The 25787-nt window shown below is 45.0% G+C and overlaps 1 protein-coding gene across 12 annotated transcripts in view; it reads left to right on the top strand.

Annotated features, from left to right (window-relative positions):
* The window catches only part of CELF6 (CUGBP Elav-like family member 6), a 181214-nt gene that overhangs the window by 55852 nt on the left and 99575 nt on the right, over positions 1–25787 (top strand). For 3 of the 12 annotated variants that reach the window (XM_083586717.1, XM_083586709.1, XM_083586716.1), the window contains exon 1: positions 25012–25242. The exons of the other annotated variants lie outside the window; for them this stretch is intronic. In XM_083586717.1, coding sequence (XP_083442843.1) covers positions 25033–25242 — 210 coding nt within the window. In that variant the 5' untranslated portion in view covers positions 25012–25032. Of the gene's footprint in view, positions 1–25011; positions 25243–25787 lie in introns of those variants that run through there. 12 annotated transcript variants of the gene reach the window in all.

Raw genomic sequence — 25787 nt, 5'->3', positions numbered from 1 at the left:
CAAAGGTTTTGCTTGCACACAAAAATCAGCCTCTCTCGCCCTCCAGTTATATAACTTTCCATGTCCATACCATGGCAGGGGAGGAGTATCCAAAGCAAAAATTGAGTGCACTTCAAAGCATGTCTCTGTAACTGCTAGTTAACTGATCGACGGCTATAGAGTTCCCATTCAAACCTTGAAGACAGTCACCTGACGGCATTATGACATCAGGTGATTGACAGGTGGGCAGTTCCACCCATCTACCAAAGTTGGTCCACGAAGGTTGAAGGAATTAGGGATTTGCCCTGCCTCCCAGATCAAATTCTCTCTGCAGAGATTAGAAACAGGGTTGTAGAGATGGGGCCACTTGGTAATAAAATTATTATTATTATTATTATTATTATTATTATTATTATTATTATTATTATACCACACCCACTCTGGGCAGCTTACAGCACACTACACCCTGCAAACATAGTTGCATACTATCTCAACATGTATACTATCTAATTTCAAATGTCTCCCATTTCCTATAATGTATACTAATCACAGGTATACTTTTTCTTGCACTATTTTCAAATGTATGCTATCTCCTATTTCATATATACTGTCCAATTTTACATCCTTACCATACTGTCCTTGCCATTATTATCATTTCCCTCCTTACCATTTTATCATTCCTGGCTGGGTTATTGTCCCTTCTTCTGCATGTTACAGTTGCCATCTAATACAAGTCACTATTTCCTCCTCCTATCATTTTATGGCTAGCCCACCTATCAATAGTTATTGCTACAATCCCCTCATCCAGAATTCTCTTGCTTGCCAGAAACCAGAGCAAACCTTTTACAGCAAAGTTAACATCCATCCTACTTTGCTCCTCTGAATGGCTTGAATCGACATAAAAGTCCACCATTCCTTGTCTGAGCGTTGCTAGCAAAAGGTCATGTGAGCTTTTCAGAAGTGGTATGGTGACACAGACAAGCAAACACAGAGGCAGTGAACGCAAAGGGGAAAAGTAGCTGAAAGTGGCTGAGACTGGAAGCCTAAATGAACTGTATGTATGTATGTTCTTAATGGCCTTTGTATGCACACATTAGTCCTCAGTTGCTCAGGACCCAATAAGTTTCTCAAGGATGTTCCAGCCGATCCCCATGTTTTATCCACACAAACTTATCCACCAGGTCTTCATAGCTAGGACGGTGGACACTGCTGACACCTCGTATTTGTTGAGATTGGCAAAGTCCACTTTGGCAATCAGCACCTTCCTCTTCTACTTGGTCCCCACCTTTTCTATCTGGGGGGCCTAAGATCTTGCAGGGACTGCACCACTGAACATGGAAATTGATCCCCACCGACTTCTTGCTCTTCAGAAGCCTGTCTTGGAAGTCATCCCGATCCTGGTTGTTAAAAGCAGACTCAAAGACCCAAGCAGTGGGAAATGTCCTTGTAGTTGCAGACACAGTGACACAGGGGAGGGGCAGGTGCCAACGAAGACCCCTCACAGATGCAGTGAGGTCTGGGAGCATTGTGATTCAGGGAGCTGCTTGGGAGGGGTATATTTTTCAGTATACCTGGCAGTATGTGTTGTCCTCCCCACAGTTTTGCTGAACATTTAACCTGAAGAAGAGTTATGGTGAACCTGAAAGCTTATTCACTCCTTTGAAATGTTTTTGTTGATCCTAGTAAGCGCTCGGCCTTCTATAATGGAGCCACACACCTAATTCTAACGCTTGCTTCCGAAAGATTCTGGCTACGACCTCAACAAAAGTTTCCTCAAGAGTTTCAGACGTGGTTGCGGGGAAGGGGGCAGAGCGAAATGTGACTATTTCCTGGTGAACTCAAACACCCTCTTTATTCCTGCTGTAATCCCCACACAGCTGCTCCCACTGTGCAGTTAGTGGAAGATTTTATGACCTCGCCCGATGTTATTAGATGGAGGCCACCCTGCTGCTATCCACTTCTGTCGCTTGTTAGCGTGAGCGGAGCTAATGAAGGAAGCCAGGATAGAGGCAAAACGGCTTCCTGACAGGACACATGCATCACAACCAAGTGTGAAGAAGGATCAGCTGTCACGTGGAGACCTCCTCCCCGAGAGAGTGTGTAATTACAGCCGTTTAGTGAACAGCTGGACTGCTCTGTATATTTCCTGGAACAACAGGACACCTGGCTTAGAATGCTCACAGCCAAGGGTCCATGAAACAACCCCTCTCTTTTTAGGAAGAGGCAGAAGTCAGTTGGCCCCAAGACTGCACAAAGTTGGCGAGCCCACAGCTCAGCATCAGCCGTGGAGGTCCATTAATTTCAATATGGAAAGGACTGTTGCTCGGTGGTAGAACACTTGCCTTGCATGAAGAAGGTCCCAGATTCAGTCCCTGGCATCTCCAGGTAGGGCTGGGGAAAGATGTCTTTTCTGAAATCCTGGAGAGCTACTGCCAGTCAATGTAGACAGCACTGAAATGGGTCGACCAATGGTCTGATGCAGCATAAGGCAGCTTCTGGCGTTCCTAATACCAAATTAGTATGTGGGATCCACAAGGTTTTAAATGGCTTCATAGAGGATGGCTATTAGTCATGATGGCTACACAAAATGTCTGTATTCAGAGGTAGCATGTCACAGAATATTTTTCTTGTGAGCAATGAGGGGTGAGCTATTGCCTTAATATGTGGGGTTCTCAGAGGCAACTGGCTGGCTGCTGTGGGAAACAGTAAGATGGAAATGCTGGAAATTTTAACTATTTCAGTAAAACTCTTATTTTATTATGTGGTTAAGAGATGAGTAGATGAATGCATTTATGGGCTTCTTTTTGAAAGGCCTCGTGCTTTTAAAAAATTACATCAGAACTTCCATCTTAACTGAAGAAATGTCTGCTTTCATGGATTTTGGGTTTTTTTAAAAATATTTGTGTCACATGTATCATCCTGATACTTGTACGTTCACAGTGATCATCAATCCATCAAATTCCCAAAATGACTAGTTCACTTTCAGTACCATGGACAGCAACTCCCATTCAGTTGCATTGTAGAGTCCAGTTGCATTTTTGCCTCTTGGGGCAGTCATGCAAGCCCAAATGCAAAAGCGTGATATCCAAGCGACGCATAATATAGGCTGGGAGAGTAACTTTCCTGTGGGAAATATAGATGTGCAGCTGTTCTGTTCTTTTTAAAAACAACAGCAACAGGAGATGCATGCACCCATCTGCTGCAGTAGAGGAGTATGTAACCTTCAAATAAAAGAATAAAATAAATGGAATTATTTTATTTTTTGCCCTGTGAGGTGTTAGGGGAAGCTTTGCTGGATGCTTGTCACTTTTAAAAAATAGCTAGTTGAGCATTACTGTGCTGCTGTAGTACTGAGGCTGGGGTACTGAGCTTTCAAATTAGGGGAAGTAAAGTAAAATGTTTTACTTGGGGATGAAGAACTTGTGGCTCTCAGCATAATGCATAATTTTATGTGCCCTCTGCAAGCAATCAGTATAGAGCTGTGTTAATGGAGGGGTGCAAAAGGAGGCGGAGGCGGCGAAGGGGGGAAATGGAGAGAGAAAAGAGGGAGAAGCACAGCGAAGTAGAGATAAAGGTAAAGGGACCCCTGACCATTAGGTCCAGTCGTGGCCGACTCTGGGGTTGCGGCGCTCATCTCGCTTTACTGGCCGAGGGAGCCGACGTACAGCTTCCGGGTCATGTGGCCAGCATGACAGCCGCTTTCTGGCGAACCAGAGCAGCGCACGGAAACACTGTTTACCTTCCCAATGGAGCAGTACCTATTTATCTACTTGCACTTTGATGTGCTTTCGAACTGCTAGGTTGGCAGGAGCAGGGACCAAGCAACGGGCGCTCACCCCATCATGGGGATTCGAACTGCTGACCTTCTGATCGGCAAGTCCTAGGCTCTGTGGTTTAACCCACAGCGCCACCCACGGTAGCTCAAATAGAGAGAAAAGGATGAGTGGCACAGAGAAAGGGAGGGAGAGAGGGAGTGGTATGAAGTCCTGAACTGCTATAAATTGTGCCCACTGTCAACTCTAGCTCCACCCACCACTGGATGCACATACTTTCTACTGACTTTCCTACCAGTCAATGGCCCTTCCTAGGAAAACGGTTTCCTATCCTTGCGTGTGCACTGAAGATGGAAGCTGGGTTTCCACTCAGTAATGATGTCACAGGTAGTGTCCAAATGGTACCCATGACATTCTCACAAATACATTCCAGCCAGTACTGGAATGCACTTCCAGTTTCCTAGTAGCCACATGTTTCTTTTTGAAAGTTGGGAAATACGATATTCTTCACAGCTGAAGCACTACCTTGAAGAAGGACATCTTGAGCCCCATAATCAATATTAAATAATAAAAAACCAGTAATCCATAATGACTAAAGACTGTAATGACGATGCCGTCCCAATTGGTGACCTGAACATTTTGGGGGAGCGGTACTTCTGATCCAAAAAAGGGGTGGTTCAAATGACCTCAGCAGATGTTTTTATTAGATGTTTAGTACAGAAAATAACAACAATGGTAACTAAAAACCAAACAACTATAAATAGATATTCATGTTGATACATTGCCATTGTAATATAAGGTCTCAAGTCCAGTTTAGCAATTTACTTGTATCTTTTTGTGTTTTTACAAACCTAACTAGATTTCATGATGTTTCTGAGTTTGATTCTCAACATTTCTCATTAGAGTAGCCTTTCTCTATCTGGTGCCCTCCAAGTTTGTTGGAGTACAACTCTCATTAGCTCTGGCCATTGGCCATGCTGGCTGAGGCAGATGGGAGTTGTAGTCCAAAGCATCAGGAGAGCACCATTTTGGGGAAAGTCATACTAGAGCAGAGATTGGGAATCTGTAGCCCTCCAAGTGTTGTTGGACTCCAGCAAGCCAATTGTGACGGATGGTGGGAATTTATATCTAACAATTTCTGGAGAGCCAGAGGTTCCCCATTCCTACACTAGAGGATCATCCAGTTTGCCTGGTTGTAACTTGAGATTTGATTAATTGAACTATAGAAACCAAATGCTGTGGGATCTAGTGTGGGCCATATCGACCCTTTCAGTGACCACAGAGAAGAACTATTATACTATCTTGGTCATACTGATGAGTTGGAAATAGAACTTGCCATACCAGAAAGTGACATGAGCAGTTATTTCTGGAAACAAAACTTCAGTCCAGGGATGACACGTTCCTGAGTGCCATTAAAATTGCATGGGGAAGGGGTGTTCATTCTCTACTTGAGTTCAGGTACAAAATGGTCTAAGGCCAGCGCTGGTTGGAACGGTTAATGGGATGGACTTTGACTTCTTATTCAAACCTTTGCTTGCTAATGGGAGATTATGAAAGCATAATGACTGTTCACCCAAGCTTGGAGATAATTGACCACAATGCGGATTACATAGCCCAGACAAAGGTGAGGGTCATCTGTCTCATTAGAATCTGCAAAGGTGCTTGTTTCTACCAGAACATGTTAATAGCAAAATCAAGGATTCATCTAGTTGGAGGTCCTGTTCATTTGTTTACAGATGACACCTAAACCCAAGTGCTTCCTCTCATCTTACAGATGGGCAAATTCTGATCAACTGAGTCTATTTTTTCTGGCGTTCTTTTTTAACTCAACTGCACCAAGATTCAAGCCCGAGTCTGGGGCCTTTCGGGCAACCCAGTCAGATGAGCTGCATTTTGCCACCAAAAACCATTAAGAACAAAGTCTAAAATTGTGAAATTGCACCACTGGTGAGGAAGGCAGGATCCTGAGGCTTTAAAGGTGAGTCCAGGGTTGCACTGGAAATTTCGGGGAAATTTTCCTGATGTTTTTGCTTCTCATCAGCTCTGGCTGTGCTAGAAGGCCCTGATGGGAGCTGTAACCCCAAACACCTATCACAAGGTTGTGGAGGACTGCATGATGGGACTTGCACTTCCTTGCCTCCGGGTCCTCATCCATAAGCCTCTCCCATCTGCACTGAGGCTGTTCTCAAAGAGGGTACCACCCAGGTCATGGAATGCTGTCCCCCAAAATGTTCTCTTGGCCCCAGTATTACTGACTACTCTTTAGGTGCCAGGCAAAAACATTTTTGTTATTTCCCCAGGCATTTGAGTGTGAGTCTGTGTTGAGATTTTATCTGTTGCTTTTGTCTTTGGTCTGTATGTTTTATTGATTTTGTTTTAATGCTTTGTACACTGTCCTGAATTCTAATACGATGCAGGGCAGTGTAGAAATGTTTTAAATTACAAATAAATACAAATCCTCTGACATCTTGGTGTCGGATGAGTTATGGTCCTCTGAAACACAAGCTCCTTTGCTCCTGGCCTTGGTAGATGCTTTTGAAGGGGGACTGCTCAGGATTGGAGCCATCAGGCCTAGAATTGGGAGCACCTGGTTCCAGGTGTGGCTGCCTCATATGGTGAACCATAGGAAGCTGCAGTGTCCACCTATCCCAGTGCTCTGCCACTGAGCTCTGCTGCTCTTCTTGAATGTCACTGCACATGTGAAGCTTACCTTGAACCAGACCATTGGTGCAGCCAGCTCAGAACCTCCTACACTGACTGGCAGCAGCCCTCCAGGATTTCTGACAGGAACCATAAACCCAGCCCTACTTGGAGGTTGGGCATGGGGCCTTCTACCTGCAGAACTCTCCCATTGAACTATGGACCTTCTTGCCCCAGGACTGCGATTTGGAGGATCTCATTGGACAGGCAAGTGTTCCTAGCTTTTCAATTGGTGCTGCCTACTCAGACCAGCCATTAGTTCCTGCCCCCCCCAAAGAAGAATGCTTCCTGCTTAGCCTGGGCAATAATAGTATTCCTGTCTTCTGGTGTGACACCTGGCATGCGCCATCCCACTCCCTAAAGCCAACCTCTGATAAAAATCTTGGGTTCATCACACAACTACCTCTCCCTCCATTTTGATAGCGTTGTTGTCATCCTCTGAAGGACCTCTGTCTCAGAGCCAGGGTAGAGTGTAAGGACTTATTTTCTAAAGCATGTCAACAACAACAAAAAGCTAATGCAGTCTTGGGCTGTGTTCTGGGCACAGTGTTCTGATCACAAGAAGTAATGGTTTGGCTCAACTTTGTGGTCAGTGTAGACCAGTTTGCTATAAAAATCAGTTTGTAGCTGTAGTTTTGGGGAGTAGCCCAACGTGTTTTGGAGCCACTCTGTTTTCCAATTTAACTTGCTATTTGGAATGGAATTAGATCTGTGAAAAATGGAGATCTGTTTCTACCCATTCCCATCAATGATGAAACTCCCCCCCCCCTTTCACAGAAGTGGATCATATTTACAGGTATTGCAGTCCACCCAGAGTGGATTAAGTCTGCCCAATTGTAGGCAAAACTTTTTTTGGACAGGACATCTTTACAATTAGATTAATAACAATACAGTGGTACCTCAGGTTACAAACACCTCGGGTTACAAACACTTTGGGTTACAGACTCCGCTAACCCGGAAGTAGCACCTTGGGTTAAGAACTTTACCTCAGGATGAGAATAGAAATCGTGTGGCGGCGGCAGCAGGAGGCCCCATTAGCTAAAGTGGTACCTCAGGTTAAGAACGGTTTCAGGTTAAGAATGGACCTCTAGGACGAATTAAGTTCGTAACCAGAGGTACCACTGGAAGAAGAAGAAGGAGGAGGAGGAAGAGGAGGAGGAGGAGGAGGAGGAGGAGGAGGAGGAGGAGGAGGAGAAGAAGAAGAAGAAGAAGAAGAAGAAGAAGAAGAAGAAGAAGAAGAAGAAGAAATTTATAACTTCCATTTTCTGCCGGTATTGGATGCAATTTGTAGGTGTGGTCACCTCTTCTGGTGGGATGAAGCCTGCGGTGGTTCTCCCACAAGGGCACACTTTTGAAGTAGGTACAAGAGGAACCATGGAAGGGTGCAGGGTGGTGGTAGAAAAAAGAGCAAGGACCCCATTACCACGGGGTTCATTTGTGAGGTGCGTCTTTCTGTGCCACGACCATGGATTGTTGTGATACAGCCTTTTCTCCTTAGGGGAGAGAGATTACGCCATTGATTTGCAAAGAGGAATTGGGAATGAGAAAATAACATAAATTCACAAGAAAGATTGGAGTAAGAAAAATGTCATCTCCCACCAAGGATGACAAAAAAATGTCATCTCCCACTTCCATGGATTTTTTGAGATACAATGGAGATTTTTCAGTTACGTGCATAGGGGAAGGTAGGCATCGAAAACAAAACACAGTTTTTAATCTCTCTCCCCCAATCACTGTAATCTAAATGCCCTAGGAAAATAATTGTCTATCTGGCACCTCCAGGCAGAACCTGAAGAGGAACACACACACACCCCCGGAAACCTGGAGAGCCACTGCCTTTCAGTGTAGACAATACTGAGGAAGATGGACCCAGTAGTTTGACTCAGTATAAGGCAGGTTCCTATGTTGCATTGCTAAGGATAGTGTACCCATTCTGTAAGGTCTCTCTGTGACATATTCAAGGACAATGATAGTAGCTCTGATGCATATGCCACAGTGATGTTCCACATTACTCAGTAGGATGGCGAGAGCAGGGCAGGCCCTTGGCCAGACAATGGGAGTGAGGCATTCATCATTCCATCTGACCATTTCCTGGGCAAGGACAATGCCCAAGCAGGTCGGCAAGCGATGCACCCAAGTCAGTCACTCGCTGAAGGACACAGCAAGTGGGGGGGGGATTGAATCTTGATATCTGCCCTGTAGCAGAACATTCAATAGAAGGACAGGAAATGACATGTAAGTAAGTGAGGGATCCAGGATATTGCATTGTGCTTCTCTTGAAAATACCTTTCCATTGCAAGGTGCCATGATAAGATTCTTCATGGACTTATCCCTATATAGCCTCTCCTGTTGCTTGACCTCCTCCTCTCAGTCTGCTCCTTCTCCCTCTGAATACACATTGCTCTGAGCCTTCCTCCACAGGGTTCCTTCCTCCTCTGTATCCAGCCAGTCCATGACACCCTGTAAAGCTTGTGGCTGAGGGATTTGAATCTGGGTCTCTTCTGCCCTCATCTGGCACTCTAACCACTGCACAACTGCAACTTGTGAGCAAAACAGGCTGTTGGTCTGCCATGGGCTTGGGGATGGGTCCTGCAGCCCACAAGCAGTAGGGATTAGGTGAGGTCTTTGCCTTTGCTCTTGAGCTTGAGTTGCTCGTTCATCACTGCATCCTAGTTAACTTTTTCTATTATACTTGTCCTGGGGTGCCTGCCACCCATGACGTCTAAAGTCAGGACTGATGGTGGGTGAATACCAGACCCTCCAAGTTTCCCTTTCTTCCAGGGATGTCCCTGATTTAGAGAAGCCGTCCCAGTTTCTGATTTGATTGTGGAATGTTCCACTATTCCTTAGGTTGTCCCTATTTTCACTGGAGAAATGTTGGATGGTATGGAGTTGTCTGACCCTTGAGCTGTCTGAAGGCAATCTTGTATAGGGAAGATTTTTTTAAAAAATGTTTAATGTTTTATTATGTTTCTATATATGTTGGAAGTTGTCCAGAGTGGCTGGGGCAGCCCAGTAAGAAGTGTGGGGTATAAATAGTAAAATTATCATTATGGAATGGGACGTTCCCTATTTTCACTGGAGAAATGTTGGAGGGTATGGAATATGTCAGTTTTGGTTTCTGACCGTTTCTCATTTTTCCAATTTTAAGTTCAATTCTTCACATTTCTGTATCAGTTAGCAAATCCTTCTTTTAAAAAAAGTTCTCATTTTTTAACAGTGTGAATTTCTCCTACTAGGCAATAAAATACCCAATATACACATTTTTTGCAAGCAGTTCTCCTAATATAATGCATTTTTGCATGCTATTTTCATAGATATATGTATTTGTATGCCCATTTTGTCCAAATATGTGCTTTTTGGTGCACATTACTTGGCTGGAAAGCTACGTAGCAAAATTCGAGTAAATGCAAATTTCAAAGGCTGTGTTTTGGTCCATATATTACTTCAGAGAATGTGAATTTGGAAAGCTTGCCTTTAAATGAGAATTGCGCTGGATTTCTCCCCCAGCCCTAGTCAGGAATGTGGAATCTTTGGTCCTGATGTTGCTGGACTCCAACTCCCATCAGCCCCTGCCCACACAACCAGCTGGTCAGAGAATATGGGAGCTGTATTTCAACAATATTAGTGTCTGTATTATTTTGGTTTCTTACCCACCCTTCACCGAAAGGTCTCAGGGAAGGTTACAGCATTGTAGTAATACCATATTAAAAATGGCTTAAAACAAACACGTGGAGATCCACTGTTTGAAGTAAGTTCATGCAGCGACAAGCCCATGGGCATCTTCACAGTTCCCAGAAGTCTCTGCTCTGCCTTGCAGTCGAGCATTGCAGTATTTTCATGGATCGGCACAAAAAGGCAATGGGACGTCAGGTCTCACTCACTCGAGTTTTAAGGATATGTTGGTTTGCCCTGCTTTTTTGCCAGCCAAATCCCTATGAGTTCAAAAACCACTTGACGTGGATCGAAACCCATCTTAAGCAAGCCACAGTTTCTCACTCTTCCTGTAGGGAAGTTGAAGCTTTTCACTGGCTTGTAAGAACAAACAGACAATTAGAGCAGAGGGCACATTTGCCTCTCTAGCAATTGTTTGCTGATTATAAATGCAAACTATTTAATAGGATTTAAAGGGCACCTGGAGTGAGTTTCATGGTTAGTTCTATTGCACATATTTTCTCACTCTTTGGACAGTGAAATTCTGTCTGCCTATCCATCATCTGTCTGTCTGTCTTTCTGTCATTCCAAGACATTACTAGACAGTGTTTTTGCTTTTTTAAATTTATTTTGCTTCCTCGGGACTTGGGCCGTTCTGATTACTACCAGAAGTGGAGAACCTCAAACCCTTGCGACTCTTCTCAGACCAGTCCCCTCACAAGCCCTGTTTTGTGCTGTCCTTGGCTCTCTTTGCCTGGACAGAATGCATCCTTGAACTCTGACAATATTGGGGTTAGAGTGTTGAACTAGGACCTGGGAAACCCAGGTTCAAATCCCCACTCAGCAATGAAGCTCACCGGGGTGACTTTGGGCCGGCCACTGCCTCTCAGGCTAATCTACCTCACAGAGTTGTTGTGGGGATTAAATGAGGGGGAAATTGAGCCATGTAAGCCACCTGGAGCTCCATGGAGAAAAAGTGAGATATAAACGCAACAAATAATAATAATTAGAAGAAAGACGGGGTGTCTGTGAATGCACTGTATGTAGAAAGCAGCTTACTGTACAAAGGCAATATTTACATCCTATACTCTGCCCACTTCTGCTCTGGCCCCACTCACCACTTGCATGTGGCCCCTGGAAGGTTGCCCAGAAGAGAATTCAGCCCTCAGATTGAAAAAAGCTCCCTATCCCTGATTTAAACTTTCAGAGTGCATGCTTTTTTTTGCTACCTCCCTATTCATACATTTTTGTTGTTATTTAGTTGTTTAGTCGTGTCCGACTCTTTGTGACCCCATGGACCAGAGCACGCCAGGCACTCCTGTCTTCCACTGCCTCCCGCAGTTTGGTCAAACTCATGCTGGTAGCTTTGAGAACACTATCCAGCCATCTCATCCTCTGTCCTCCCCTTCTCCTTGTGCCCTCAACTTTTCCCAGCATCAAGGTCTTTTCCAGGGAGTCTTATCTTCTCATGAGGTGGCCAGAGTATTGGAGCCTCACCTTCAGGATCTGTCCTTCCAGTGAGCACTCAGGGCTGATTTTCTTCAGAATGGATAGGTTTGATCTTCTTGCAGTCCATGGGACTCTCAAGAGTCTCCTCCAGCACCATAATTCAAAAGCATCCATTCTTTGGCAGCCAGCCTTCTTTATGGTCCAGCTCTCACTTCCATACATCACTACTGGGAAAATACATTTACTTGAGTCCTACATCAGCCATACTACTTTGATATTGCCTGCATAGATGCTATTCCTTTTATTGTATCCTACCCATCTTACAGGTTGCACAGAGTGGTGTACTTAGTTCCCACCCTTTGTGTTCTCACAACAACCCTGTGAAGTAGGTTAGAGTGGCTGGCCCATGGTCACTCAGCAAGCTTTGTTACTGGTGGAGATTTGAACCTTGATCTCCCTAGACTAACTCTGATTCTCTAGTCATTGACTTTTTCATTCATTAAGCCTGACAAGTTAGTCCAAGTTCAGGACTGAAAGGAGGGGAGGGTCAAACCTGCCCCCACAAAACAAACCAGGTAGAGATCCCTGAAATGAGTTCAAGATGAGAGCAGTTGTGAGGAGAGGCTTCTTAGCTTGCCACTACCACAAGAATCCCCCTTCTGATGAAACAGTGCAAATCAGTTAGCACTGTACCTGCCATGGACTGGGCAGAGGAGGAATGGTGGAGACTACCTCCCCATCCTGACCCTTCCAGGGAGGAGAAAGAGAAAGACAATATAGATTGACAACAGGGGTTTAAGGGAGGTAGCAGTTCAGAGGCCGATGAGGGGAAAAGTTGGGGAATCATGGGAGAGCCAGAGCAACACCCGGCTGACACGTCATTAGAAAGCATTCCAGACCCATTTCTCAGAACCTGGCAAGCCTTAAAAGTAGGAGAGCAAATTGCTCAAAGACAGGGCACGTAGCAGCACCTATAGAGGAGATGATGAGAATGACAAATGAGGAAGTGGGAGAGACAGGGGTGGAGATTCACTCGGGAGAATGCCATTATCCAAGAGGCTGGGTTCTAAAGCCTCTCTCTGTAAAGATTAAAATAAAAAAGGACGGTAAGAAACTTCCCCTTGTCTTTGTAATTTCCTGGGCAACCAGCCAGGAGCTGCTGACAGCATCCTTACAGTACCTCTTCTCTTCATTTCTCTCTGAAATGCCACCCTAAATGATGGTTACTCTTAATTACAGTTTAGGGAAACAAGTCAACTTTATAAATTGTAGTTTGAAGTCCCAAAACTATAGTTTAGACCAACTAGTTTGGATTCAGACAGTAGTTAATTAAAGATGGAAATGAAAGCACCCTGTCTCCTCCTTGTAGCTGTGTCAAAAAGCCTAAGGGGAGTGCACAGTTCCAGTGCTTGTTCACGGGACACTGAACCATAGTTTGGTATTGCTTCTGATCAAAGCTGTCAGATGTTGCTGGATCTGTGTGCAGATCCTACATGTCAACTTCTGAACTTAAGGTGGCAGCTTCTTAGTGAAGTACCTTCAAGCCCTGGACTGACCAGCAGCCAGACAGCCCAAACACTGGATATTTCTGGACAGGAAGGAGTGCGAGAGGCAGCCTGTCACAGCTGAGCCTAGCTTGAGCAACAGGGTATTCCTGAGCTCTGGTGGGTTCCTGAATCCTTGCTGTGCTTTGGTCTGGAATTATAGCTTGCGCCTTAATGTTTGTCCCATGGCTTCTGGTTCACCTCTTTGGCTGTCCTTCATGCAGCATTGAAGGAGGCATGTGGTACCATTGCACAATCCCATCCCTCCCTACTCTAAGTGTCTGTGTAGGTGTACTTAGAAGTGTGGAACTGGCAGTATTTTCACCACTGATAAAAAATTACTATTACTACTGCTGCTCATGGTTACAGCAAGAGCTTTAAACCCCTGAAGATCAATGCAGAGAGGTTACATAACAGCAAGCAAGGCTGTCCCAACAGATTATCTGTACACAAATGCACATTTGGTGGACATTTGCCTCTAGCATAGAGGTGGCCCTCCCTATGCTCTGTTGCTGAACACATTCACTGCTGGGTTATATTAAAACCAATGTAGATCTCCTGTCTATTGGTTGCTCTATCAGTCTCTGTTTCTCTCTCCGCTGACCCCAGCCCGGACATCCATCTCATTTCAGGGTCACAGAATAGCATTGCACTTTCCTGCTCATTGCCATGTTAGCTCTGCACTCATATGACTGAAGTGTTAATAGGATACAAGGCAGGAGGACTCTGGTGACAAATTAAAATCAGTTGCAGATGTAAGTGGCTCTTAAGCTGTCTTTCCCCCACTTTCTACTCACTGTATGGAATTAAAACCATGAAATGGTTTTCTAGAATTCATCAAAGAGGTGAGGATTTACTGAAATGGGGGCTTCTAGGTGAATGTTCCATTGAAGCCAGGGTTTAGGAGCCTGTGGCCCTCCAGCTGACGTTGGACTCACATAAGCCCCAGCCAGCTTGGTCCATGGTCAAGGATGCATTTGTAGTCCAACAGCAGGGCAGATATGCAGGTTCCCCACCTCTGATTTAAGCACCATGAGCCCTGGTACGCACATGCAGGATTAACATCAAAGGTTGCTAAGGTTGGCCTGGTGTCATGAGTTGGGACAGGTTGGATCAGCAAGTGCTCCGGAGGTGGCACACAAAGAAGGGCTTCAGATGATGATCACAGGCTCCAGGTTGGTTTATATGGGGAGAGGTGACCCTTGAGTTATTGTGGTCCTGAGCCATTTAAGCCATTAAGGGTGGCGCTGTGGTCTAAACCATAGTGCCTAGCGCTTGCCGATCAGAAGGTTGGCGGTTCGAATCCCCGCGACGGGGTGAGCTCCTGTTGCTCGGTCCCTGCTCCTGCCAACATAGCAGTTCAAAAGCATGTCAAAGTGCAAGTAGATAAATAGGTACCGCTCCGGCGGGAAAGTAAACGGTGTTTCCGTGCGCTGCTCTGGTTTCGCCAGAAGCAGCTTAGTCATGCTGGCCACATGACCCAGAAAAACTGTCTGTGGACAAACGTCAGCTCCCTCAGCTAGTAAAGCAAGATGGGTGCCACAACCCCAGAGTCATTCGTGACTGGACTTAACTGTCAGGGGTCCTTAACTTTTACCTTCTTAGGTCAAAGTTAGCACTTTGAATTGGGCCTGGGAACTAATTGATAGTCAGTGCCAATGACATGTTTGGACAGCCTCATAGTTGTCGTAGTAGTCATGAAGTTCTGAGCCACTCTAGAGCCAGACTCCTTGGCCTGGATGTTGAAGTCTCCCCAAGCCAGCGGTCTGATAGTCCTCAATACCGCCTCCAAGACCAGAGCTCTCAATTCATGTGAGGAGACTGCTTGGCAGCGAGGTGGGTGATAAACCAGCAGAATCTCTAATCTGTCCCCATTACCCATCGCCAGGAACAAACACTTTAGATCCCCACTCAGTTGGAAAGAGAGTCAGGAGAGAGAGAGAGATGGGATTTCTATAGACCATAGCAACTCCTCCCCACCAACCCTTAAGTCTGCCCTGATGCTACACCGAATGCCTAGGTGGGCACAGCTGGGTGTGACCAAGTCCATTCTGCTCACCCACCGAGGTCTCAGTGATGCAAACCAGATCCTCCTCCTCATCCACAATCAGAGCATGGATGAGGGAAATCTTATTCAGAGCTGACCTGGCATTCAATAGCAGCAGTCGCAGACCCAAGGGCTGGCCGATAGGACAACCACAATCCCCCAGGTTGGAGTGCGGAGCTGGCACATGGCACAGTCACTAACTGTGCCACATACACCCCAAAATATGAATCTTGTGAAGCAAGGTTTTGAGTTATGGATGCTGCAGCATTGAAGGTTTTTTGGGAAATGGAGTGCAAAGTATTGGAATTACCAGGTTATTGCATTTAGCAAAATCAGACTTTTTTTAGTTTTTAGATGCAGATTGCTGAGCAGGATCATGCCTACATTCAAAAGCACTATAGCACCTGCTGGTCTCAGAAGAACGTCTGAGCTTTATCTGGCCCCGATATGGATTTTTGAAGCATTTCATTCCATCTTTAGGCAGCATTGACATGGATGCAAGCTAGGGATATCAATCAATCATATATTGTACATTCACAGATCTGTTAACAGGCTAGGGATAGATGAATCTGTCAGCTTTGGTTTCTCTCAGTCTCTCATTTTTCTAGTATTTAAGTTCAGTTCTCCACATTCCTGCATCAGTTTGCGGCTGGAGAAATTGTCAGCGTTTTAGTGGAAACACACATTTTTGCAAAGCAATTTCCCCTAATAGAATGCATTTTGATACATTATTTTAACTCCTGTATGCATTTTAGTGTGTACTTTCCCCACTAATATGCACTTTCTCTTGGTTGGGGAACTGCCCCGCAAAATTTGGAGGAGTGAAAATTTGAAAGCATAGCTGCATTTCAGTTTGTGTATTGCTTTGGAAACTGCAAGATAGGTAAGTTCTCATGAAAACCCTAACCAAAATAAACCTCTCCCCCATCCCTCTGCAGGCGCTTTCTTAAGGTGTGTCTGCAGCAGAGCATCCAACTCGTTGGGCTCTATGCTCTGGAGCAAAGCCAAAATTATAAAGAGCTGCACTCCAGACAAAGGTGATGTTGGGTTTCAAGCCCATGCATGGCTCCTTCCTAGCACGGATCCTGCCTGCTCTGCCCATGACACCCCATGCCTGCCATGTCAGTTTGAGGGGATCAGGCACACTGGGCATACGCCCCCAGAGAGAGCACCCCACACAGAAGCACCCTCAGAGAAGCCAGAATCACTGCTGCACATGTCCAGAGCAGCGCAGACAGCTTTAACCCACCCAGGCAGTTTCTAAAATAAAGATTCGGATGAAATTCCCCACTAGTATCCTTGGAAACTGAGAGCATGCATAATCATCGCCATCATCCGAGCCAGATTAATCATTATGTTAAGTATGCTTTGGCGTCAGGCAGCAGCTAAGTAAGGATCTTGGCTATGGAGTGGCCTGCTTCCCCCTGTTTCTTTATATCCTCCAAAGGTCCCCAAGTGCAAATTGTTCCTTTACAAGAAGACAGAGACGGCATTCATTAGCGTGTCTTTAAGCCATCTGAATGGGAGTTTAAAATATCTTACCACCATGATGAGGAGAATAGCTGCAGTTGTTTGGCTGAGGCTGATTTCAGTTGTTCCTCATGCCCTTGAGGTTCATTTGAGCTTCACTAGGGACCAAGTTTTTAGTGTATCCTGTGGAACTCCCTGCAGGTTGAGGTTTTTCAGGAACCAACCCTCCATTCCTTCAGACATCTTTTGAAAACCACACTGTTTAGACAGTTCCTTTTAACATGAATTTTCTTTTTGAACCAGTCGGTATTTATTGATGTTTTAAATCATGCACATATATTTATATTTAAATATGTAAATAAAAAGCATGGGCTATGAAGTTGGGTGGAAGAGGGTCTCACACAGAAAATAATGTTTTAGAGAAGGCTTCCCCTACAGTTGTGCCTGCCACAAGTTTTGCTCTGACCTCTGATCATTGCCCATGGTGGTTGGGGCTGATTGATGGTAGTTAGAGTGCAAAACATCTGGAGGGCACCAACTTGGAGAAGGCTGTTTTGGAACATTGGTCTTCAGTGACCTCCTTGCTGACATGACTCTCTCTCTCTCTCATCACACTCTAACTCTTTCAAGGAAGCTGAAGATTCAGGTTAGAGAAAAGAAAGTACTGATTCACACAGCACATAGTTAAGATCATGGAATGTTCTACCACTGAGCTAGGATCTGCCCTCATTTTCAATAGCTTGCACCACTTAATTGAAGGGGGGGGGAACCTTTAAGAAATTTACATAAAATATTCCTAAGAAAAACAAAAATAAAAGCAACAGACTTTAAAAGCAAGTCAACAAAATATAATTATCAAAATACAGATAAAACCAACCATTTTAAAAACAAATATGCAGAGTCAAATTATATATCTGGGTAGCCTTGCCTGAATGAAATACATTTTTTGCAGGTGGCGACAACAGTACAACAAAGGTCTGGCTGCCTAATATTAATAACAGTAAACATTATTATCATTTAGCCAGGCTTTGAAAATTATTTAAAAGCCTGGCTGAATGATAATAATTGTTACTGTTTTTAATGTCTGGTTTTATCTCCCTCCCTCTCTCTCTCTCTCTCTCTCAATCATCTATCTATCTACCCATCTATCAGATTTGCTTTTCTGGTCTGCCATTTACATCAAATTTATATTGTTCTTTTGGAGTGATTGTGGGGGTTTTGCCCAGTTCTCCACTGCCAGTTACCCTGGGAGTTGTGGAGCTGAAAGGCAAGATAGTACATTCTTGAAGTAAATAGGAACATGGGAAACTGCCTCACACTGAATCAGATTTACACGAAACATTTAAAGTGCTACAATACTATTTTAAGCAGTCATAGCTTTCCCCCCTCCCAAAAAGAAAGAATCTGAGGGCTGTAGTTCCTTAAGGGTGCTGAGAGTTGCTAGGAGACTCCCTGTTCTTCTCCTACGACTACAGTTCCCAGAAGAGATGGACAATTGATTCCTCTTCCTAGGGAATTCTGGGTAATGTAGTGTAAGAGGAATGTGAGAAACTGGGAGAGAAGCACTAGTATTATGACCAGGAAAATAAATGCAATAATCCTCATGTCTGAATGCACCCACTGAGTAACCAAGCCATGTCTGTCTCACAGTTCCAGAGTCAACAGCAAGGGAAGTGCCTAAGAGCCCCATGGGAGCAAACAGCTGATTTGTTTTGTTTGTTTTGTTCATGGCAAGTGCCTCTGGAAAGCCTCCCCAGGGCTAGATTGGGCATGTGTGTTACTTGACAGAGGACAGTCCTCTATTGGAAGGCATCCTCTTATTTTAGAGGCATCCAAGATGGTGCTCTCCAGGTGATGTTGGACTACAATGCCCATCCTCCCTGATCATTGGCTGGCTGGGACTGATGCGAGGTGAAGTCCAAGAATGTCTGGAGGACACCAGTTGTTTCCATCGGAAAGGCTGCCTGGTTCAAGAACCATAAGAAGAAAAAGCAGGATAGTCAACAGTCAGCAGTTGGACAGCAGGCAGGTCGCCTGATGAGTCTTCACTGCTATGGTGAGATGTATCGTATTTCCATTTAAATTACAGCGATTATTTCAAACATTGCATCTATGCATATAAATCAGTATATAGCCATTTTATTGTGTCATTGTTTTCATCATTATCACAGATCAGTGTCTTCTTTTTAGGCGATGAATGTGGCCAGCATCTAAATCCAGAAGTGTATTGCTCTTGGACTTAAAGATCCCATTTAGCAATCATAACCCAAAAAAACTGTGATGAAGCTTTTATTTATGGATCTACTTGTTTAAAAGCCATGATGGATAAGATGCCTTCATTGCATCGAACCCACCCCTTGCTGTGTCAGGAACAGCTGGATCTATTTGCAACTTCCCCATCTGGTGAAGCACTGAACTGCCGGTGACAACTTCACAGTTTAGTACCCTCAGTCCCTGGACTGAAGCCATTGCATCCTCCTGGATAGGAAGAAATATAAAAGGTCTTCCCATTCAATTTGAGCCTTCCTTGAGCAATGAGGTCTTCTTGAGCTCTGATGTGTCCTTGGTCTTTGGTACAGATGCCTGGTTTGCTCCTTGATTTGCCCTTAACCCTTCATTTCACTGCCCTTAAGTCTTTGACCATTGCTTCTTGACCTGGTTTCCTTGTGCTTCTTACTTACTTCTTGGTCCTCACTACTAGCTGGCTCCACAGATCCTAGCCATCAGCTTTTGACTCTCCCGAGGCTGCTTCTTTACAGCCCAGACCCAACACTTGTATTCTTCCCAAAGAGCAGAGCCCTTGCTCCCCGTGGCAGATCTGCACATCCGTGTTTGAATTTGATCGACCTCCACTAGCCACCACGTTGCAAAGCAAATACCTTGCTGACACCATTGTATTCAGACTCAGAATCTGCCTGCATGCACAGGCAAGAGTTATATCCTTGATAGCCATAAATTTCATGTGAAGATTGGTGGAGGGAGTTATTGCTCGGAAACTGTGCTGCTGACTCCACACCAAACCTTTACAACGTTCTGCACTATGATACATCAGTGCCTGTTGGCAATGGCTGTATGGAGCATGGATTTCAATGAATGGATGGTGCTGCCTTTACATCGATGTCATAAAGGCAGAGAGCTTTGGCAGAAATTAAATCTGGACACCTTTCCCAGAGATTTCTATGAATAGGAACCAGAGTTATCTTCAGGCAGCTTGATCAACCAAAACCATTAAAGTCATTGGAGAGGGGGGCATATATGGCACGTTAAGTGTGTTAAATTGTATAACTTGGCATCTGTTTGTTTATTCATTTTTAAAGTAATGGAGGCTAAAAATAGGAGGCACAGCCCAAAAGTTGACATGGAGTTCACATGGTGGTGGAGAGGAAGCAGGGCTGGATTTAGGTTTGATGAAGCCCTAAGCTCCTGAAGGTAACATGGCTCTTTATATGTCCAGCTGTCCTTTGTCAACAACAAATTGTCACTGTTTCTTGTATTGAATATATGCTATATGGCAGCAGTTCTCAACCTGTGGGTCCCCAGCTGTTGTTGGACTGCAACTCCCATCATTCCTGAGCTCTGGCCTTGCTAGCTAGGGGTGATGGGAGTTGTAGTTCAACAACATCTGGGGACCCACAGGTTGAGAAAGGCTGCTATATGGTAATTTATGGACCTAATAGGCATCTAAAGCCATTTGCACATAACGAAATATGTGTTTTATCAAAGTAATTGATATAGAAATGAGCAAACCAGTGATATTTTAGGGAGCAGGTTAGCAGGCGGGGTCCATTACTTACATCATAGGAGCCTACACAACACAAAACACTGTTGCTGTATGTACGTTTTATTTTATTTCTTTTTTATCTTATATTTTGGAAATGTACATCCAGGTGTTTTTTTCCTTTAATTTTTTTTGGGGCCCCCAAGAGAGTGGGGCCCTATGCTATAACTTGTTTAGCTTATACATAAAACCATCACTGAGAGGAAGCACAGAGCCAAAGGATTTTTGGCTGTGGAGGAGGGAAGTTAGAAAGGAACAGGATCTCCTGCTTCTGCATCACCCAGTAGGGGAGGGGTGGAAAAATTGTTCAGTCCAAGGCTCCATCCTTTTCTGGGCAGCTGCCTGGGGACCATATGCGAGTGGTGGGTGGGTCCAGAGGAAAATGTGGGTGAGGCAATGATAGTCAACCTTACCTTTGCACAGCAGGCTAGTTTCTCTCTAAGCACACTCACACACTGCTTTCTATCCCTCACCCAGGCAGAGGCGCCAGCTTGTGAGGGCGATTGGGGGGGGGACATTGCACATTTGACCTGGGCACCCCATGGCAAGTCTGATAGGAGTTTAAGGAAACATTCCAGCCGACAGGGGGCAAAGCTATGGAGGGAAGCTATGGCCTCACCGATCCAAGTGGCTGAGGGGGAAGTAGGGTGGCTAGAGAGAGTCCCAAGAGCTGGAGAGTCCTTAAGGGCCACATTTGGTCCTTAGGGGCCACATGAAGTTTGGCCCCCGTGCATTAGGGACAGCACCACATTGGGTGGGGGAGAACTGGCCAAAGTGATCTCAGATAGTGTCAGGGACTGGGCAGAGGAGGAATGGTGGAGACCGCCTTCCCAGCTTGACCCTTCCAGGGAGGAGGAAAAGGAAGACAGTTTAGATTTACAACAGGGGGTTGAGGGAGGTCACAGCTCAGAGGCAGATGAGGAGAAAAGTTGGAAAATCATGGGAGAGGAGGAGGAGGAAGCAGCAGAGGGGTGGCAGCTGACGGACACGGTGTCTTTAGAAAGCATTCCAGATCCTCCATCTTCCAGAACCCAGCGAGCCTTGAAAGTAGGAGAGCAAAGAGCTCAAAGACAGAGGGCATGTAGCAGCACCAGCAGAAGAGACGATGAGAATGACAAATGAAGTGGGAGAGACAGGGGGAGGGGGAGATTCACTTGGGACAATGCCATTATCCAAGAGGCTGGGTTCTATAGCCTCTCTCTGTAAATACTAAATAAAAAAGGATGGTTAGAAACCTTCCCTTGTCTTTATAATTTCCTGGGCAACAGCCAGGAGCAGCTGACAGCATCCTGACACATTTGGTCCTTAAAGGTCACATGAGGTTCGCCGCCACCCCCCAACGCATTAGAGACAGCTCCATATTAGAGAACTGGTCAAAGTTATCTCAGATAGGCTCCAGTCCTCTCTCAGTGGTCACTTTGGGGCACAGCAGGTGACAACATTCTCAGCAGCACTGCAAGCAACTCTGGCTGGCTGAGTCTAGTTAAATAATATACTGCCTTGACATTATTTTAATAAGAAGTAGTATATAAGTATTTGAAGTTCTTTCAAGTTAAAGATTCTCCAGGCTATTGACTACTTCAATAGGCAAGAATTTAGCTGCAAAGGTAAGAGAGCCAGGGAACAGCGTAGGAATAAATTCATTATTATTACTTTGATTAATTATTATTACTTCACAGGCTGAAAGCTGCCAAAGTAAGATGAGAAAAAATACACAAATAAAAAGATCAACCCTAAAAAAAAGCATTATGGATCAAACAGCACCCAATCAAGCAATCTAAGACCAAACATCAATTAAAACTAGAGTAACACCTTACATTCTTTCAAAAGCTTTAGAAAACAAGTATGTATTGTACCAGGGTTCCTCAAACTTTGGAAATCTAGGGAACTGTTGTGAGCAGTACAAAAATACCCATTTAAAAGCTGGCATTCTGTTTACCCCACAGTTTTCTTCCATCATGTTGTGTGCTTATGAGTTCTCAGGTCACCTTCCATCCAAGCACCAATGAGATCCAGATGTTGGCACCTGCAATGCCAATAATAGTCAAAATATATAGAAGTGCATGAGGAACTCAAGAGGGGTGGAGAATTTCTGCCAGAGACAGACGTGGCTGGACTCTCTGCCAGCTCATAGAGAAGAACTATTAAAAATCTTGTTTATATTTAAATCAAGCCACATACAGGCTTTTATTTCCTGTGGGAGAAGTGGCCTCTAGAGGCAAGAAAATGTATGGCTATTACAGGTATAGAAAAGAGAGGAATGTGCCACAGAAACTCAGTCTGCATGTCAAACCACAGTTTCCATCTCTGGCACAGAGAGCAAGCATACACCATGGTTTGTCCGTCTTGACATAATGATAAGCTATGATTTACTCTAATCTAGGCAGAAATGAAGTTAATTACTTTGTGCAAGGGACGAAAGGAGCAAGAAAGTGATTCCATGCATTGCTCATGTAATAGCAAATAATGATTTGTCATTTTGCATGAACCAACCCAGAGTCTCAGCTAAAGTCTGTATATGCAGTGAAAGCCTATACATATTTGCCTTGTGTTCTGTTGTGCTTACTCCGCAGTAGGGCTGAACCAAAATTTCTCAGTTTTTGGTCATGCTGACAGGGGTGAGTTCAACATCTGGAGGACCATAGTGTCACCATCCTATAAATTAAGTGGAAGTGGGATTAGAAGAGTCCTGTTGGATCAGACTAAATGCTGATTTAGGCCAGTATCTCATTTCCCACAGTGGTCAGATGCCTCTTGAAAGTCTACAAAGAGGCCATGTAAGTAGAAACTATCCCTTGCAATTTCATATTTAAGGGTTCACTGCCTCTGAACATGGAGGCTGTTTAGCTGTCATGGATATTAGCTACCAATAACTAATCTGGTGTGGGTTTGTCAAACCCAGTTTTTACCATGAAGCCTGTCTTCCATATCCCAGAAGTGTGAGTTAGCGATGAGAAGGAATTAACTCTCCACATGCTCTGTGGCCTTTTTTATTTCCACTTATGGGCACTGAACACACCTCCCCAAGCTGAGTTATAGGGAACCCTGGCTCAAAATTGGACAAGCTAAGTAGAGCATTGTCAGTACATTAAGGTTTTTTTTAAAGGGGGTGGGGAGGACAAATTCAGACCATGAGCAGGAACTTCCATCAAAGGTCAAAGTTGAAACTGAGAAGTAATGAGATTCACATGAGGGATGCTAATTCAATTCCTTCCTCTTTCTTTCTTTCTTTCTTTCTTTCTTTCTTTCTTTCTTTCTTTCTGGAAACATTTCTTTTGCTCTTTATATGCTATGAATCTTCTGGGGAGTGTCAGTTGATCCTCCTGTTGCCAATAATAATTAATATACAGTAGTCTGGAACAGCAGTCACTCTCCTTCTACGGATGGGTCATGGACTGCATATTTTGCTGGTATTCCAAGGTCTTCATTGGCTGCTTTCAGTCTACAAAGCTCTTGCATATGCACTCGGGCACCTCCTGGCCTTTCATTGGACTGTGGTTTCTAAGATCAGCTGAGGATGCTCCCTTTCGAAGGCACTTTGGGTAGTGTACATCTTGCATGTCTGCGAGCTCACAATGTAATGGCAGAATTTTGCTTCTGGTATGAGATTCTGAGAGGAAAAACAGATTTCCCACTCCCCCCTAATAAAACCAAAGTAGCTAGTCCTCATGTTTCTTGAAGAAAACATATAAAACATTATACCTTTACCTTTTTACATTTTACTTTTACCGTTACCTTTTACATTTTACCTGCTGCCAAACATACTGCCATTTAGTGAAGCAGACAAAAAAAATGTTTCTGGTATGGCATATTGCCAGACGGGGCGACAAAGATTCTTCCCCTCTCTGAAAATTCAGGTAACTAGTCCTCATGGGGAAAAAAAATATAATTTTGATTGTTATGTGCTGCCAAATATAGCTCTGTTTAGTAATCCATGGATGGAGTTTTGCATGCTTTGTCTGACTCCTCATCGCACAACCAAGTTTTTTCTTCTCCATCTTTCCTTCACCACCCTTGCAGTCTAGCCTCAGTCTCCATCTCCTTGCTCCCCATCTGCCAATGCAGTTTCCTAAAAAAAATATATCCCAAATTCTTTATTCTACTTCTGTATATTCTTTTCTTGAGACAGACGGATGCCAACTGATTATTCTTCTTTTTTAAAAGGAAGTGTGCATGAATGCTTAATATGGGCATGGTTTATTTTGCCTGCAGAACCTAGATTTCCTCAGTGCCAAATTTTAGGGGAGCATGGTAGGGAAAAAGGGGGGCTGGCAAGTCCGTTGAAGCTTACTCAAGGCCACAACGAGCCCTTTTTACCTCTGGTTGAGTGCTCTCTCTCTCTCTCTTTCTCTCTCTCTCTTCCTCCTCCTCTTATGCCACACAACTCAGGGATGGGGATGTTGGCGACTGGTGAGGGGGCTGCAAAGAGGTGGCAATCGGGGGTGGGGTGGGCATTGAGACAGAGAGAGAGAAAGAAGAGGGAGAAAGAAAGAGACTGAAACATTTCATTCCATCCACCAAGCCAGCTGCACTTTCTTTCCTTGGCAAGGCTGGGAGCTGTTTTCCCCACGCCCACCCCTCCCCCAGCCCTGCCAGTGGCTGACACTGTGATGTATTCAGCAGCACAGCCAGCTCTCTATGTGTGTGAGAGAGAGAGAGAGAAAGAGAGAGTGTGCCTGCTTGTGTGTGTGTATGCCTATGTGCCTCTGCTTCCTCGCCGACTCCGAAAAGCGGCAGTGGCAGCCGAAGGAGCTGGGGACCATGCAGCTGCCCCAGCTCATGGTCCCCACTGCCAGCCGGGTGCCCCTGATTTGGATGCCAGCCGGCTCCAAGTTCCTCTGCATCGAGGTAGGCTGAGTCTTCCCTTTCCTCCCCCTTTTTATTTTACCCCTCCCTTTGTCTGGATCTCCTCTCTCCCCCTCTCTCTCTGGCCTTTGTCTGGAATCAAGCTGAGCCGGCGGACTCAACCTCTTTCCTCTCCCCAGGCGGGGGGCTGTCTGCCACTCAAGCCCCCTTGCCCTGTTCCCGGGCATTGGACCTGCCAGATGGCACAGCCCCTCCCTAGAGGACCGTATCCATTTTGGGAGCTGTGGAGGGTTGAACTGGAGAGGCTGACAGCGAATGTGGCTGGGGTCTCTGGGGGTCTGTTTCTGAAAAGACCAGGGGGGTGGGACTGTCGCCAACACATTCAGGAGCACCAATTGGCTTTTTTGGGGGGTGGGGGTGAGAGTTGTCTTTGGCAGGTATTTGGGCGGAGTTGGGTTTCGGGAGGGGGCAGGGTGGAAAGGGGGGGAGAGATGCTAGCCTGCACATCTTGGGGTGTCCCAATCAGCAAGGGGGGGGGGTTGCCCAGCAGGACTAAAGCCCATGCCTCCTGTGTCTGTCTGCATCCA

This window comes from Podarcis filfolensis, assembly GCF_964270895.1.
Source record: "Podarcis filfolensis genome assembly, chromosome: 14".
NCBI classification, from domain to species: domain Eukaryota; kingdom Metazoa; phylum Chordata; class Lepidosauria; order Squamata; family Lacertidae; genus Podarcis; species Podarcis filfolensis.
Note: the sequence above shows the minus strand (reverse complement) of the source record. Positions and strands in the feature narration are given on the sequence as shown.